Source organism: Dermochelys coriacea, chromosome 5, assembly GCF_009764565.3.
Source record: "Dermochelys coriacea isolate rDerCor1 chromosome 5, rDerCor1.pri.v4, whole genome shotgun sequence".
Classification (NCBI taxonomy): Eukaryota; Metazoa; Chordata; order Testudines; family Dermochelyidae; genus Dermochelys; species Dermochelys coriacea.
Genome location: NC_050072.1, coordinates 28,032,416 through 28,047,382, shown reverse-complemented (window position 1 = coordinate 28,047,382; position 14,967 = coordinate 28,032,416). Strand labels below are relative to the sequence as shown.

The window sequence follows — 14,967 nt, the reverse complement described above, 5'->3', positions numbered from 1 at the left end:
GTCACACTCACCTCCCAACACATACTTGTATTATTGTTGTTGTTACTTCTTGGTACTTCCTGCAATGCACATATATTCTCTGTAATTTAATTCTTTCAAAATGTGTTGTTTTAGTATTTTGACTGCTCTAGGCATTTTATAATTTTTTATTTCTCTTACACTTAAATTTAATTCTTTGAGTAGTGAGTTCTAAAATGCTTAACTGACTGGAGTACTTATCCCTATTTAACTTTTTTAAAATATATATTATATCTAGGTTTTTTGTTTCTACTGGTGGCGCACATCCTCACATAGCTCGGTGCACATAACAAAATTTATTCCATACATGGATGGAAAAAATGAGAGGGAACATTGCTAACCTGGACACTCTCTTCAACTCAGATCTCACTCTAAAGCCTAACATCCAGGCCATGTCTAAATCTTGCTTATTCTTCCTGCATAATATCTCTAAGATCTGGCCTCTCCTATCCATCCACACAGTTAGACCTCTCATTCAGGCCCTCATTATCTTGTATCTTAGTTACTGAAACATCCTGTTCTCTGGCCTTCACAAATGCAGTCTTGGCCCACTTATATCTTAGCTTGTCACTTTAATCATGTCACCCCTCTTTTGTATCCCTTCACTGGCTCCCCCTACTCCATAGCATCAAGCACAAACTACTTGCCTTCGCATTCAAGCTCCTTCATGGCCTATTCCCAGTGCTACTTATCTCTCACACACTATCACAATGTTGGCACAAACCTTCACTCTGCCAATACTGCCAGTCTTCATCATCCACTTGTTAAACAAGCACCTTCGTACTTTTTCCCATGCTGCCTGTAACAGGGTAACTGTACCCTTAAAGGTAGTAGGGACTAGATGTCAGTCAACCCTTGTTCTGTGGTATGTCTCTTTAAGGTCTTTGGGATTACTGGAGGTGATGAAGACCTAGGGAAGGGCAGAGGCAGGTGTTAAGAGAGAGGAAGGTTATCCCAGATGAATACTTGGAGAAGACCCAGGTTACTGTATCTTTAAGAGTTTGGAACCTGACCCCTCTCTGCCCAGAAATTACAAAGGGAGGCCAGGTGGGGAGAAGCTAGTTATAAGGCTGCAGCAAGCCTAACAGAACAGACGCGGCCCCTGAGGAGTTGTAGGAGTCCTAAATGAAGAAGGGTGGACACTGAGCTGTGTTTTTGGGAGAAGACTAACTAAATAAGACTGCATGGGGGGAACCTTGTTTAAGTACTCTGACCTGAGAGCAAGTCATTATAAAGAACTAAGATGAAACTGAGGGCAGGATGCCTGCAGGGGTAGACAAGAGAGGGTTCCCTGAGACGGCACCCATCCACAACTGGTGAGTTGACAGGATCCAAAATGCCCTCCCATAAAGAAAGAATGACTGAGTGATAGAGCATGGACACCTTCTTTGGCAGGCAGATGTTCCCCCACCCCAGGTGGCATACAGAGGGGGAGCAACAACCATGGGAGTGTCAGCTCCAGTGTTTTGAAGAGCCCCAGCAGCAGCAGCAGCATGTCAAAGAGGTCCAATTACCAGGAGAATTCAGCTGCCATGGATAATGACAAGGAAAACGGTGAGAGGCTTGGCCATTTGTGTGCACAAGTGGGGCATGTAAGATGGGTTTGCCCCATATGGACAATGACTATATAAAATATATTGAATAGAACACTGGGCTGTTAAAGGTACCCTGCCTTTAAAGGTGCTGGAGCTCAAGCTACTGCAAAGCCTCCACAGAGGACTGTGAAGACCCAACTTGGGGCAAAGAAGGATGAGAATCCAGAGACAAGCTGTTCAAGTTGTGGGGTCCTGGGGCACATAGATGTTGTCCAGCTAATATTTTTGACTTTGAGTGGATGGACAGAGGAAACAGATGGAGGCTTAGACGAAAGACTGAAGAAGCAGCTAACTGAACAAGCAGAGATAAATAGGAACCATAAAAAAGCAGTTTCCAATATAAAGTCCTGACAGAAAAAGTTAGAAGACTTGCTTGTTGAAAGGTGGGAACATACGGAAATAGAAGTGTACAGGAACACAAGACAGCAAACTTCTCCTTCAACAGAGGAGTAAGCTCTGAAACAAAGGCTGGAGCTAGAGAAGGTCAAGTGTTCCCTGGAGAACTAGATGAAAAAGGAGCCGAAGACTAAGACCAGATAGCTCCAGGAACTGGTCAATGAAACAGTAGCACTGCACACCCTGGCAGAAGAAGCTGTGTTGCCAAGAAAGCTGGACCAGCACTACATAGAAATGCAGGGCTGAGGCATTGAAATGTTGGTAAGTTGTGTGATAAGATGCTGGAGCATGTGAGGGGATTACCAGGAGGCCTGTGTTGATACAGAGAAGCTGACTGACATCACTCCTCCAGAAAGCCTTTCCAAAAAGGATAATTAGTTGTTCATCAAAGGACTGTGTATTCTGTGGCACAAACATTGAGGATGGCATAAAACAGAAGTTGTGATAATTGCAATAGATCCCTCAGTTACCTAGTATACCCATACAATAATGGACTGGAGAAAGCTGGAAGAGAAGACTGCTACCGCTGATGGGACAACAGACGCACATTGCTAAATACCTGCAGGAGCTGGAAGAGACAAGTGCTTCACATGAAAGGCTCTTAGTGCAGGCTACACAGCAAGAGCAGGAGCTGACCTGCCTCAAAGGGGACCAGGGAAAAGTAGTGTTTACTGCTACATAAGGAGCTGATTAAGCTCCAGAATCAACCTCAGGGTACATCTACACAGCAAAATAAATACCCAGAGCTGGCCCTAGTCAGGTGACTTGGGCTCATGAGGCTTGGGCTGCAGACCTATAAAACTGCTGTGTAGACAAGGGGGAAGGGTTCTAAAGCCCAACCTTCAGCCCAAGCCTGAAAATCTACACAGCAATTTTACCCCTGTGAGCCCAAGTCAGCTGACCCAGGCCAGCCATGGCCATACCATGTATTCCAGTGCAGATGTACCCTCAAAGGAAGGGAGGATTGAAATCTGATTCTGAGATGAATAAAAGCTAGAAAGCCTAGAGGCTGAAGTGGCTGCCTTGCAAAGGGAACTGGACATATGCAAAGAGAGAGGCTGGCTCCTCAAAGGTACATCTGCTGGAGGAAGATAAGTGCTACCCTGATGTGAACACAGAGGAAGTAGAATTAGAAAAGGAGAAGGTGAAAAAGGCCCTTTCACCGATCAGAGGAACTGCAGTGCAGAGCCCCAACCGGAACAGGACTGAGATGAAGCGGTTCATCCCAAAGAGAGAGACAAGGATGCCTCCATGTACGGAATATCAGTAAAGCAATGCAGGTAGAAAAGGAACAGAAATGGGTCATGCTAATTAAGATTCTAAAAGCCGCAGGCAAACATATGCAGTCCTTAGTATTTGGGACCCCTAAAAGGAATCTGAACATAACTAGAGATGTCCTGAACTTTATGGGTGGTGGTGTGTGTGTATTCAGGGAGGCTGTTCTCCAGGAGACCAGGAAGCCACCCTGTATCAGTTTAACTTGGGTAAAAGTCCATTTATGTGGACTAAGATAGAAGTAGCTAGAAGACTGTACATTCTAGGAATTCAGCATGCGACAACTATAACATTCCAAAGATTGAAGAACTATATTCACCACATGGACAACATATGGCATGGAGACAGTCCGTACCCCATGTTCATCCTTTTTACAAGACCATGATAAATTTTGTACAAATTATGCCTTGTGAGGTATCATTTGAAAACTCATAATCTGCGGAACATTATTGTCCTGGTAAAATGTGTGTCAACATTGTATGTAAAGTTATAAGATACTACTGTACAAAATTGCTAAGACATGTCCCAAGTTTAGAAAAATAGCTTCAGACCAGTTCCCCAGAAATGCTAGCCAACACCTCAACCAGGTATCAAGAAAATCAAGTGGACCATCACCTAGTTAAGTGGACATTCTTTGGCAGGAAGAAGGGGGTTTGCAAGAACCTTACATATTGGCAATGGAGCAGCTGGAGGTTTCCATGGATTGAAGTGTTTGGGAACCTCCATTTGAGATAACAGCATTTGTACATATCATTTTCTATTAATGAAATGACAGACTTTCTATGAGCTTGTATTGTCCAGGAGGGTGCTGGACAATACAAGAAGCACATTTCTGGGGACAAGAATTCTAGGACTGAGAATTTGCTGGTGTCGCTCTGCAATTAATTCAGGAGTTACTGGCTAGAGCACTCATATAATCCAGCTGGGAGTGATTTTGCACGCAAGAGGCTGTGTGTGAATAGGCCAGGAGTGATTGTTCTCACAGCAAAACAATGTAAAAGGCACCCCAGGTTGGAGAGTTGAGGGGACACTGCTGTTCAGATGTCCAGATTGTACCCTGGGTAATGTCACAGAGACCCAATTTCTGGTTACTTCATTTTTTTTAATTATAAGAACATGGAGTTTGGTAGGGATTTGCTAGACTTCCTTGTAGTGCCAGGCCAAGAGTGTTCTGGTGCTAGTCTGAAAACTCAAATCCTGCCCTTCCATCGCCCTCCCACCCCACAAAAATGCTATCACCATCAAGTTCTTTTACAAAGGAACCTTCCTAGCCTTCCCTGAAGCAATCTCAGTAATTAGATATTCTGAATCTATCCGCTTTGTTTCTGAGTTCTCTATAGAAAAACTGTGAGATCGCTTAACCTTTTCTGTATCATTTATGTTCTTAAGTCATAATTAATTTTACATTGCTAAAACACCTTTCATAAGCATCTGCAGTTACACAAAGACAGCAAAAAAAATACACAGTGCTGATGTTTCTGTATTTGGGAGCTCCCAGCTAAAGGCCTTTTGTGAATGTAGCTAAGGAGATCAATAGGCGCTTTCATAGCACTTACAACACACTATCATAACTTGCAAGCAATTCAAGTAAACCCAAAAACTGCCTGTCAAGGTTCCTTCCCCATTCTGAACTCTAGGGTACAGATGTGGGGACCTGCTAAGCTTATTCTTACCAGCTCAGGTTAAAAACTTCCTCAAGGTACAAACTTTGTCTTGTCCTTGAACCTGATGCTGCCACCACGTCAGGTGTGTTAAGAGTGTTAAACAAAGAACAGGGAAAGAGCCCACTTGGAGACCTCTTCCCCCCCAAAATATCCCCCCAAGACATACACCCCCTTTCCTGGGGAAGGCTTGATAAAAATCCTCACCAATTTGCATAGGTGAATACAGACCCAAACCCTTGGATCTTAAGAACAATGAAAAAGCAATCAGGATCTTAAAAGAAAAATTTTAATTAAAGAAAAAGTAAAATTACCTCTGTAAAATCAGGATGGTAAATCAGATTCAAAACATAGAGAATCCCTCTAGGCAAAACCTTAAGTTACAAAAAGACACGAAAACAGGAATATACATTCCATTCAGCACAACTATTTTATCAACCATTAAACAAAAGGAAATCTAACGCATTTCTAGCTAGATTACTTACTAACTTAAGGAGTTATGAAGAGCATTCCTGATCTGTTCCCGGCAAAAGCATCACACAGACAGACCCTTTCTTTTCCCCTCCTCCAGCTTTGAAAGTATCTTGTCTCCTCATTGGTCATTTTGGGTCAGGTGCCAGAGAGGTTATCTTAGCTTCTTAACCCTTTATAGCTGAAAGGGTTTTGCCTCTAGCCAGGAGGGATTTTATAGTTCTGTATACAGAAAGGTATTTCCCTTTATATTTATGACACTGCCATTATGAGGCTTGTATAATTTCTCATCTGCACCGCTCAAAGATAAACACCTCTCAATTAAGTGTAGCAAAATACCTATGAGATGATGCAAAATAATGCTCCACGCGTCCTTCTACAACTTTCAGCAGGTTTGCATGCCTTTTGTGAGACCCTTTTCCAACCAGATCCATCCAATAAGCAATTGCCTCAATGTGTTCCTTTGAATGCTCATGTTGGCATACATGCTCACTAAGATGGAAAAAAGAGAGTGAACCCAATTTGACAGTGCGCAAAAGAAGATGAAGAATGTGGCTGGAAAAGCAAACAAAGCAAAGTCCGACTGTACATCAACCAAGATTACTGGTGTAACTTCCCATTAGAACTTTTGAGAACCATGATTTTAATACTTGCCTTCATTTGCATTTGCTAGGCAAAAAGTCTTGTTCTAAATTAGCAACAGGACTGTTTTCTATGAAAAAATAGTGAACAAAATTCATCTTCTGTGGCCAAGTAGCCAGATCTGCCTGGTCAAAGTCAAAATTCTGCCCCATGCTTTCACTAGTTGAACCTCTTTCAGCATCCATGCCCATAACAGTTGCACTAGCAACTAATGGACAACTTTCTGTCCCAGAATCAGACACTCTGGGTCCCAACAATTCAGCACTAAACTCCATGCTGGAATCAGACACTCGGACATTCAACAAGTCTGACAAACCCAAATCAACATCCTCGCTAACTAAGAAAAGCTCAGAAGTGCAAGTTGCAGAACCATCTGTGGATTCGCAAAAAGAAAAGGAGTACTTGTGGCACCTTAGAGACTAACAAATGAGCTGTAGCTCACGAAAGCTTATGCTCTAATAAATTTGTTAGTCTCTAAGGTGCCACAAGTACCTTTTTCTTTTTGCGAATACAGACTAACACGGCTGCTACTCTGACATCTGTGGATTGTTCATCAAAAACATGGTCAAACTTTGCATGTTTCAAGAAACCTTGCAGATCACTCACAGTTTTCTGATCTTAATGGGTCTGCTGCAGCCTGCATTTTTGAGCACTACTCTTGTGCTCGTAAGGGCTCATCTTCTAGTTCAAGACTCTACAGACATTTGAGTTACAATGAGTGGATTAAAAGCTTTCCTCCTTTAATTTACACTTACACATACAGAGTAAATTCCTTTAAGAAATCATCATTTGCCAATAGCTACCACACTTCTGTGATGGAGATTTTTAGAAAAGGGAAATAACTGTGGTATCTCAGATAATGGCTTGTCTACATTAGAATGTTTTTCTGCTTTAATTATACTGATCTTGTATAAGCACCCTTCTCCCAGTATAACTGCATCCACACTAGAGCTAATACTGATATAACTGTTTACTCAGGGGAGAATTCTGCATCACTGTACATGCGCAGAATTGATGTCCCCCACAGATTTCTTTGCTTCCCTACAGAAAAATGACTTCTGACGGGGAAGCAAAGGAAAGCTGCAAGAGCGGTCACATGCCCCTCCCCAGCAGTGCAGACAGGTTGGTTCAGGTGCCCAGAGCAGCCAGTAAAGATGTAAATCACTGGAAGTGATGAGGGGAGGGAGGGGGTTAGGAAGTCATTTGTCTTAGAGAAAGAGATACTCTGTCCCCCTCGCTCGCTATTGCAGCATGCCTGGTGTGGAGGGGCAGGGCTTCGGGGTGTTCCTGAGGAGGTAGGTGTGGGACAGGCTCTGTCTCCTCAGGAGAGCAGAATATAGCAGCCTGTCTGCTTAGTGAATTTTTCCCATTGTCTTTGTGAATTCCCCCAGGAGCATAAAACAGGTGTAAAAATTTTAAGTCTCCTTTACATTGCCAGAGCGGTGTAAAGGACAGTATGGCCTTATAAATGCATATGTTGCTTTAGCAATTAGAACTGATCTAACTTTTTGGACAGAAAAAATTTCCTATCGAAATGTGCTCCATGAACTGTTTGCTACTTCCTTTTCTGGAGATGGTCAGTAGCCAATATAAATTATGAATTTAATTGCCCAGTCCTCACTTGCTCTTCAGTTGCCCATGATCTAACACTGAGCATATGGCTGCATATATTTGTTGACTAATAACTAGAAATAAAGGGTGAAACCTATCTACATTACTACTGAGCAAGGAGATTTGGGGATTTCCTCCAATGCTCTCCATTTCCAATCTCCATCCATTGTATTGTAGTTTAAATAAATTGCCAAAATAGTTGAAACCAGAGTGATTATACTGCATTATTTTGACAAATAAAATATGCAGACTTTTAAAATATTGTGCGCAGAATTTTTAGGTGCAGAATTTCCCCAGGAGTATATAACTATGCAAAAAACCAGCCACCAAACTAATATAGTCAAACCAGTATAACTTTTCTAGTGTAGACCAGCCCTTGGTAACCGCTATCTTTTCATGATAAACACTGAAAATACAGTAACACAATAACCTAGGCAATGCTTTAATTATGGATTCATGCGCATGGTTCCAAAGCTATTGTTACAAGCCATGTTCATTTAAATATACACAGGTCTAGTGAAAGGTGTCCATACAATTTCCCTTGCCATCTAAGCAGATGCATATGTGCTCGTGTCTGGAAATAGCACCTGCATTTCTGGTGCAAAATTTTGAGGCTTTAGTCCTAAGATTTGGATAAGTGTGACTAGAAGGCAGAGGATCAATCCTGACATTTACATGGATGAGACAATCAAGACAAATGCAACAAGTGTGATGCTTCCTTGGGATGCCCAGAACTGTGAGTCACCTTGTTATCCCCCTGCCTCAGTGAGAGAGAGAGAGACTTGCTTGTGTTTAAGTGAGCGTCAGCTCCCTGACGTCACCCATTTGTTGGCTACACAAATAATCTCCTCAGGGCTCTGCCAGCCCTTACTTTGCAATAGGTGCATCCCAACCCCTGAATCCCCTTGAAGCACTTCCCTGTAGTGTCCAGCCCTTAACCACTGGACACTCCCAGAAATTACCAGATAAGCTATCCCCAAAGGAACAGTACAAACATCAGCTTGTTTGGTTCAACTGAGGATCAGATGCAATATAACATCACAGCACTGAGATATATTTACAGTGAAAACAATCGTAAGTTTATTATCAAAGGCTAAGATTTAAGAAATAGTAAATAAGGATAATGGTGTAAACAGAAATGATTACATATAAAACAAAAAGTATAACATGCTTTCTACAATCTAAACTTAACTTTAACAGGCTAAACTGTTGTCTAAATTTATTTTAGGTGAGAGAGTTTCTCTCTCAGCATCTCCAACCAACACGATGTGTATCCCCCTTTCATAAATGCAAAAACTGCTGTCCTTTTTGTTTTTTCAGTGAGGGATGAAGGATATCTTTCTGCCTTCTCCTTATACTTCCCAAAGTCATTGTTTTCTCCCCAGAGTCAGGATGACCCCATGCGGTTTACTCCCTGGTGTGCTGGCTTCATGTTGACTTGCATCTTCATGTTGACATTGTATGCAAACCAGATTCCATTGTGTTGGCTTCAGTGCTCTTTTAACATATGAATAGAGTACACATGTGACTACATCCTTTGTCTGGCCAAAATCTGTATGTCAACCCTGCCTGAGACATAGCCCTAAAGCATATTTTCAGTACATATACACAAATTCTTAATATTATCTGAACATACATCTCAACAATTATGAGGATCAGAATGCCTGATTAGAGACTTCAATAACCCTTTCTGGATAGGTTTCAGAGTAGCAGCCGTGTTAGTCTGTATTCGCAAAAAGAAAAGGAGTACTTGTGGCACCTTAGAGACTAACTAATTTATTTGAGCATAAGCTTTCGTGAGCTACAGCTCACTTCATGGGCTGCATTCAGTTGCCACTGGTGCCACACGTACTCTTTTCCTTTTTGGATAAATACTCTAAAAGTGATGCACTAGGTGTAATGAGTTTGTGAGGTCTGTTTGGATTTGCTGTTACAGAACAATGAACCCTTTGCAAGCTGGCAGCAATGGGCCTCTGTGTCACATGAGGGAGTCTTGGGGGAGTACAAAACTGGGCAAATTGGAAATGAATAATCCAGAGAAAAAAATACAGGTCAAAAATGGCTGAGAAAAGTAGTAGTAGATAGATAGATAGATAAATGTGTCTGATTTCATATCAACGCGAGTTATCGATTTAACAAAAGGTAATTTTACAAGGTGAACTGTGGTGCTTTTGACCCTCCCTCATGCTTTGTAATGAAGACAGACTGATTTATTAGCATGATAGGTTACCTAATAACAGCAGAGCTGGAAATGAGTCAGCCCTAATTTCTTCAGAGAAATTTCTGTTTGTTGTATATGCATTTCAAAGTAAAAAGCATGCATTCAGATCTCTACCTTGACCTTGGTATATATTGAAGCACAACGCCGTGTAGAGGAGTATTGTCCAAAGCACAAAATTATCCATCAGTTATCCACCTTCTCCTGAAAAGGACAAATTGTGAAAGAATAAACTTTCTTTTAGTTTGAATTTCATGCTAGAAAACTGAACCTCCTATCACTTAAATATAGGAAGCATGAACAAAGGAAAACAGGACATAAAGAGAAATTACAGTTATCTTTTTGGATCTGGTTACACTATGTGGAAACATCCACAAATCCCATCAAAGATTAAATTAAGCTAATTTAACAAAACAATCAGTCTTTAAAATGCTGTGAGGGTTTTCCTTTCAAGGAATAAATCTTACTAAATTGAACAATAAACATGAATATTTGCCCTCAGTTCCACATATCCTAAGGGTCTGCCATGTAAGTGAAAGAGAGATTCCCCTCAGCAAGGAGAGAATAACAACAAAATTGTAAAATACCGTGTGGCTCTAAGACCAAAATCTGCCTTACACAGGTTCTGAGCCAAAACTCTCTGAAGTCAATGGAAAGACTCCCATGAACATCAATGTGCTTTGGATCAAACCCTTAGCAGCTCCTTGAAATTAAATGAAAACATTTTGTTTTCGCACTTTGCTTTAATGTGACATAAATGTACAGTTCTCTGCCTTTCTGGAAATTACCCACAGCCTTGTTTAAACCATTTACAGGCTGAGTTGCTCTCTGGAACTCACATTGCAATAGGTAGGAATTCTGCTTTGACTTGCAACATTGGAACCTAATGGTTTGATTGTCTGATGTTGTGAGATACATAGCACCCTCAATTCCTATCAAAGTCTCAACACCTTGCCCTGTCGCTGCAGAAGATATTTTCCACAGGAAACAGTTATTCCAACTTAGTATCCCTGGGCAGTTGTGAAAAGTACTCCATGCTTAATGGACCTGATTTAAGTCAACTCTACTTGAGGACTCTTTGAATTGCTTAATGGGCGCTCAGAAACTTGCAAAATCGAACCTCCTCTTTTGAAGTTTTTCTTTTCCACTCAGTCAAGAGGATCTTCCCATTTGCATTCTGCTTTCTTCAAAATTGTTTAAAGCATGAAATACGAGCTGATGCTCATGTTCCTGTGATAATCATGGTGTTGATGTTTTTTGTGCCATCTGTTCTTTGTGTCAATGATGTTTTAATCTATCATCTGACACATACATACTACAAAAACCAGGACAAAATCTCCTCAATTTATCACTAACTAAAACTGCCAACTATAAGATATTTGTGGTGGAGCTGGGTTTACTCATCTCATGAGAAATAAACAATTGTGGTGTTAATCTTAACCTAGTACAAGAAAAGGACAATTCCTGATGGTAAAAGAAATGCTGATTAGAGGAATGGAAATACCCAAAGCATGAATCAGCTATGGCATTCCAATCTCATGTTACTGTTTAGGCAAAGTTGAAGCACAGAACCCCTGCCCCAAAGCGCTGCACGTAGTAGCAGGAGTTGAACTGTTGCTCATCTAATTTGATGCTGCTGCTTGTTTCATTCAAGGCAAAAGGCAAACAGAATGCAGCCACATTTGTTTCTGTATTAGCACAAGGCTTTAAAAGTAAAATCTGTGTTTAAACCATACTGTGTATAGATCTATTATAGCCAGCATGGAAAACTTCTCTAAAAACTCTAACATACATATATTATAAGATTAAAGAAAGCTAATAAGATGTCTTTCTGGATGCACGCAACATAAATCCACTGTTCTCATGTCTGTCCAAGACTCAAGGAACTGATAACTATAGCTTTGTCAGGCTCACTTTGCAGGTAGAACAGAATCTGAAAAGCGCTATGTGAAACCATGTGGGTTACTTTACAAAATAATAAATTACAGTAATAACTGAATGTAGACAAAGAGAGGAACTAGTGCATGCTTACAATAGGCCACAGAGTGCTGGACATTAGAACTTGTTTTACTGAGAGAGAGAATGCTGATTAGGATATTCAGGTTATTCTCGACCCTCTTTGAACAGTACTACGCAATCTTTCCTTTTCTAAAGACACAAGCAGAAGCAATTTTGGTTTAATTTCTTATGCTAGGGAAGCAAGAAAAACCACTCCCCTACCCACTGTAAAAAAATTCTTACAAGTACAAACATATTCAGTGGACTCTCCCAAACTTGAACATCAATTATTTTACGTACTGTACTATGAGCGCTGACTTCAATGAGTTTCCCTGCATTTATGCTGAAGTAAGTGAACACAGAATCTAGTTATATGAGACTGCCAGTTAAGAGGGGTCAAAAGAATGGAAATATCTACTTTATTTGTTTAAAATATTACCGATTCAGGGATATATTAATTTGTCATGTGGAGTGAATTTTTATACTGTTTGGCCAAATACATGATCTCCCTACTTATAACATATAGTATGTTCATATTCAGTGAATTTACATATAATCAAAGGACCGCTTCAAGAGCTAGCTATAGCAAACCAGTTATTTGCACTGTTAAAAGTTTAGAAATTTTTTTTTAGCTGATCTAATTTAAGAGAGATTGTGCAAAACTCATATGAATAATTTTTCATTAAATTTCCCTTTCCGAAAGACTAATGGATGGTCTCTGCTGCGTAAGTGCAATATGCAACTAAGCAGAATCATTTCAAAGTAAGTAACATTAAACCTCAGACAACATTCTAGTTAATGGATTTTATTTCAATTCATAGATTCATAGATACTAAGGACAGAAGGGACCATTCTGATCATCTAGTCCGACCTCCTGCACAACGCAGGCCACAGAATCTCACCCACCCACTCCTACGATTAATTATACCAAAGGAGTACAGGGACACAGCTCTTTCTCTCCTTATTTAGGAGAAAAATCATTTAAAGTCAATGGTGCTAAGTCTGTTTGCACTTGCACCAATTTCATGCCAGTATAACTCTGTTTATTTCAGATGCATTATTCCCTGTTTACACCAGTATCAGTTTGAGATAATTAAGCCCAAAAGGAGTCATGTCTTGTAGTGTTTTGCAGGATTTAGCCCAAATTATTTTTTCTGATTTGTTGCTCATTATGGGCTTGATATTGTGAAATGCTGAATACCCTGGCCCTCATTATGCACAGCATTTACGTACATGTTTAACTTTAAGCACATCAGCAGTCCTAGCAACTTAAAATTAAATACGTACGCAAGTGCTGTTCTAGATTGGCGCTAGCATACTCAGCAATTTATAAGATCAAGCTCACTCACGACACACACACACACAATGAAATGAGAAAGCAGAAATTATCTGGTCTTTATCTCTAACCGGGGGGTCAATCCTGTAATCCTCATGCAAGCTAACTTTCCATTAAACAAGTCACTGGGGCACACCTAACGTGAAAAAAGTTGACAAATCTGATAAATTCTGTCTCTATTACAGGTCGACTTTCAACTAGCATGGGCAGGCGAGAGAGCCCATCTGCATTTGCGTGCACTTCTGTTCTTTGACTTTGATGTCATAGACGTAACCAGCTAAGAAAAACTTCCTAACTATGTAAGTATGGTAGGACAATGGAATAAACTGCTAGGGAAGTCATGGAATCTCTTTCACTAGAGGTTTTCAAAAAGAGGCTGGATAGCAATCTGTCTTGTATGGTATACACACAACAAATCCTGCATCTTGGGAGGGGATTAGACAAGATGACCCTTGCGGTCCCTTCTAACCCTATGGTTCTATGATTCTAAATTCATTGGGAATTTTGACTGAGTAAGAACTGCAACATCAGATCTTTTGCCTAAACTACTTTCATTTAAAAAAAAAAAAAGTTTGATCTAAACTAAAATTTTAAACTACTTTCTAAAAATGAATACAAATGTGACTACCTAACTCCATCCATGTGCAGCATCAATTGATTTAGTGCATTTCATTTATGATATTGTATTGTTACTTATTATACATTAAGAATGGCTGGTACAATATTATATTCCTTTCTATGCATCACATATATTCCTGAGCTAGCTGCAGCACTATTCAACACTATAATGATCTAATTAACATTTCTCAAACTGGGATCTGCGAGGGTACTCCAGGGCGTCTGTCAACCTCACTGCTCAACTCCTCCCCCTCCTTCCCAGTGCCTCCTGCACACCGAGGAACAGCTGTTCAGCGGCATGCGGGAGGGAAGGTGAGGAGCGGGGACGGGGCATGCTAGGGGAGGGGGCAGGAAGAGGAGCGGCAGAGGTGAAGAGAAGGCAGAAAGAGGCAGGGACGAGAAGGAGCAGGAGTGGAGTGGGAAGAGGTGGGGTGGGGCCTGGGGCTAAGTGGGGGGTTTGGGGGTCTGTGAAGAACGTTAAACCAAAATGGGGGTCCTCGGGTTGCTAAAGTTTGATAACCACTGATCTAATATAATGCTATATTTTGATCATATTTGTGTGTGATTGTAGTTAATTAAACCAAACAACAAGGAGAAAGGCTATAACAGCCCAGTAAAAACCAAAAAGTATGTATTAAACATTTAAATAACTAACATTTGGTTAGGAATTAGGTAAGAAACAGAATTCTTAATATGTAAAATATATAGTTATGGCTAATGCTTTGACTCAAGTGTCTTCCACAGAGCCATAAACATTCAATCTTCATTTATACAAAAGCTTCAAATTGCAAATATCTGTAGTAAACAAACTACCCCATGATTAATACCAATTACTGTCAATCACTTATTTCATAAAAATAATCATTATAAACGGTGCAACAGAGCAGCATTCACAGAGTGTCTTTAACAGTATAAAACATTGCAGTCAAGGCTATGCCTTTGTAGAGTTCAGAGCATATAGCTTCACCCACTGTCTGCAAAGCGTACAAATTCCAACCTTTTATAACCATTGTATTCAGGCAAATTTCCAGACTATGAACTAATCCAGAGGGGAGAATGTTAGCTTCAGCACCTGTATCCACCATGCATTTAGAGGTATATCATTAATTTATCTGATATGGGATACCA

At 40.5% G+C, this 14,967-nt stretch overlaps 1 protein-coding gene across 5 annotated transcripts in view; it reads right to left on the bottom strand.

The window, feature by feature from the left end:
• OSMR (oncostatin M receptor) overlaps positions 1–14,967 on the bottom strand; it is a 71,849-nt gene that overhangs the window by 43,162 nt on the left and 13,720 nt on the right. For 3 of the 5 annotated variants that reach the window (XM_038403993.2, XM_043514965.1, XM_038403992.2), the window contains exon 2: positions 10,005–10,091. The exons of 1 other annotated variant lie outside the window; for it this stretch is intronic. In XM_038403993.2, coding sequence (XP_038259921.1) covers positions 10,005–10,074 — 70 coding nt within the window. In that variant the 5' untranslated portion in view covers positions 10,075–10,091. Of the gene's footprint in view, positions 1–5,755; positions 5,855–10,004; positions 10,092–14,967 lie in introns of those variants that run through there. One more of the 5 variants, XM_038403995.2, reaches the window with a different exon arrangement.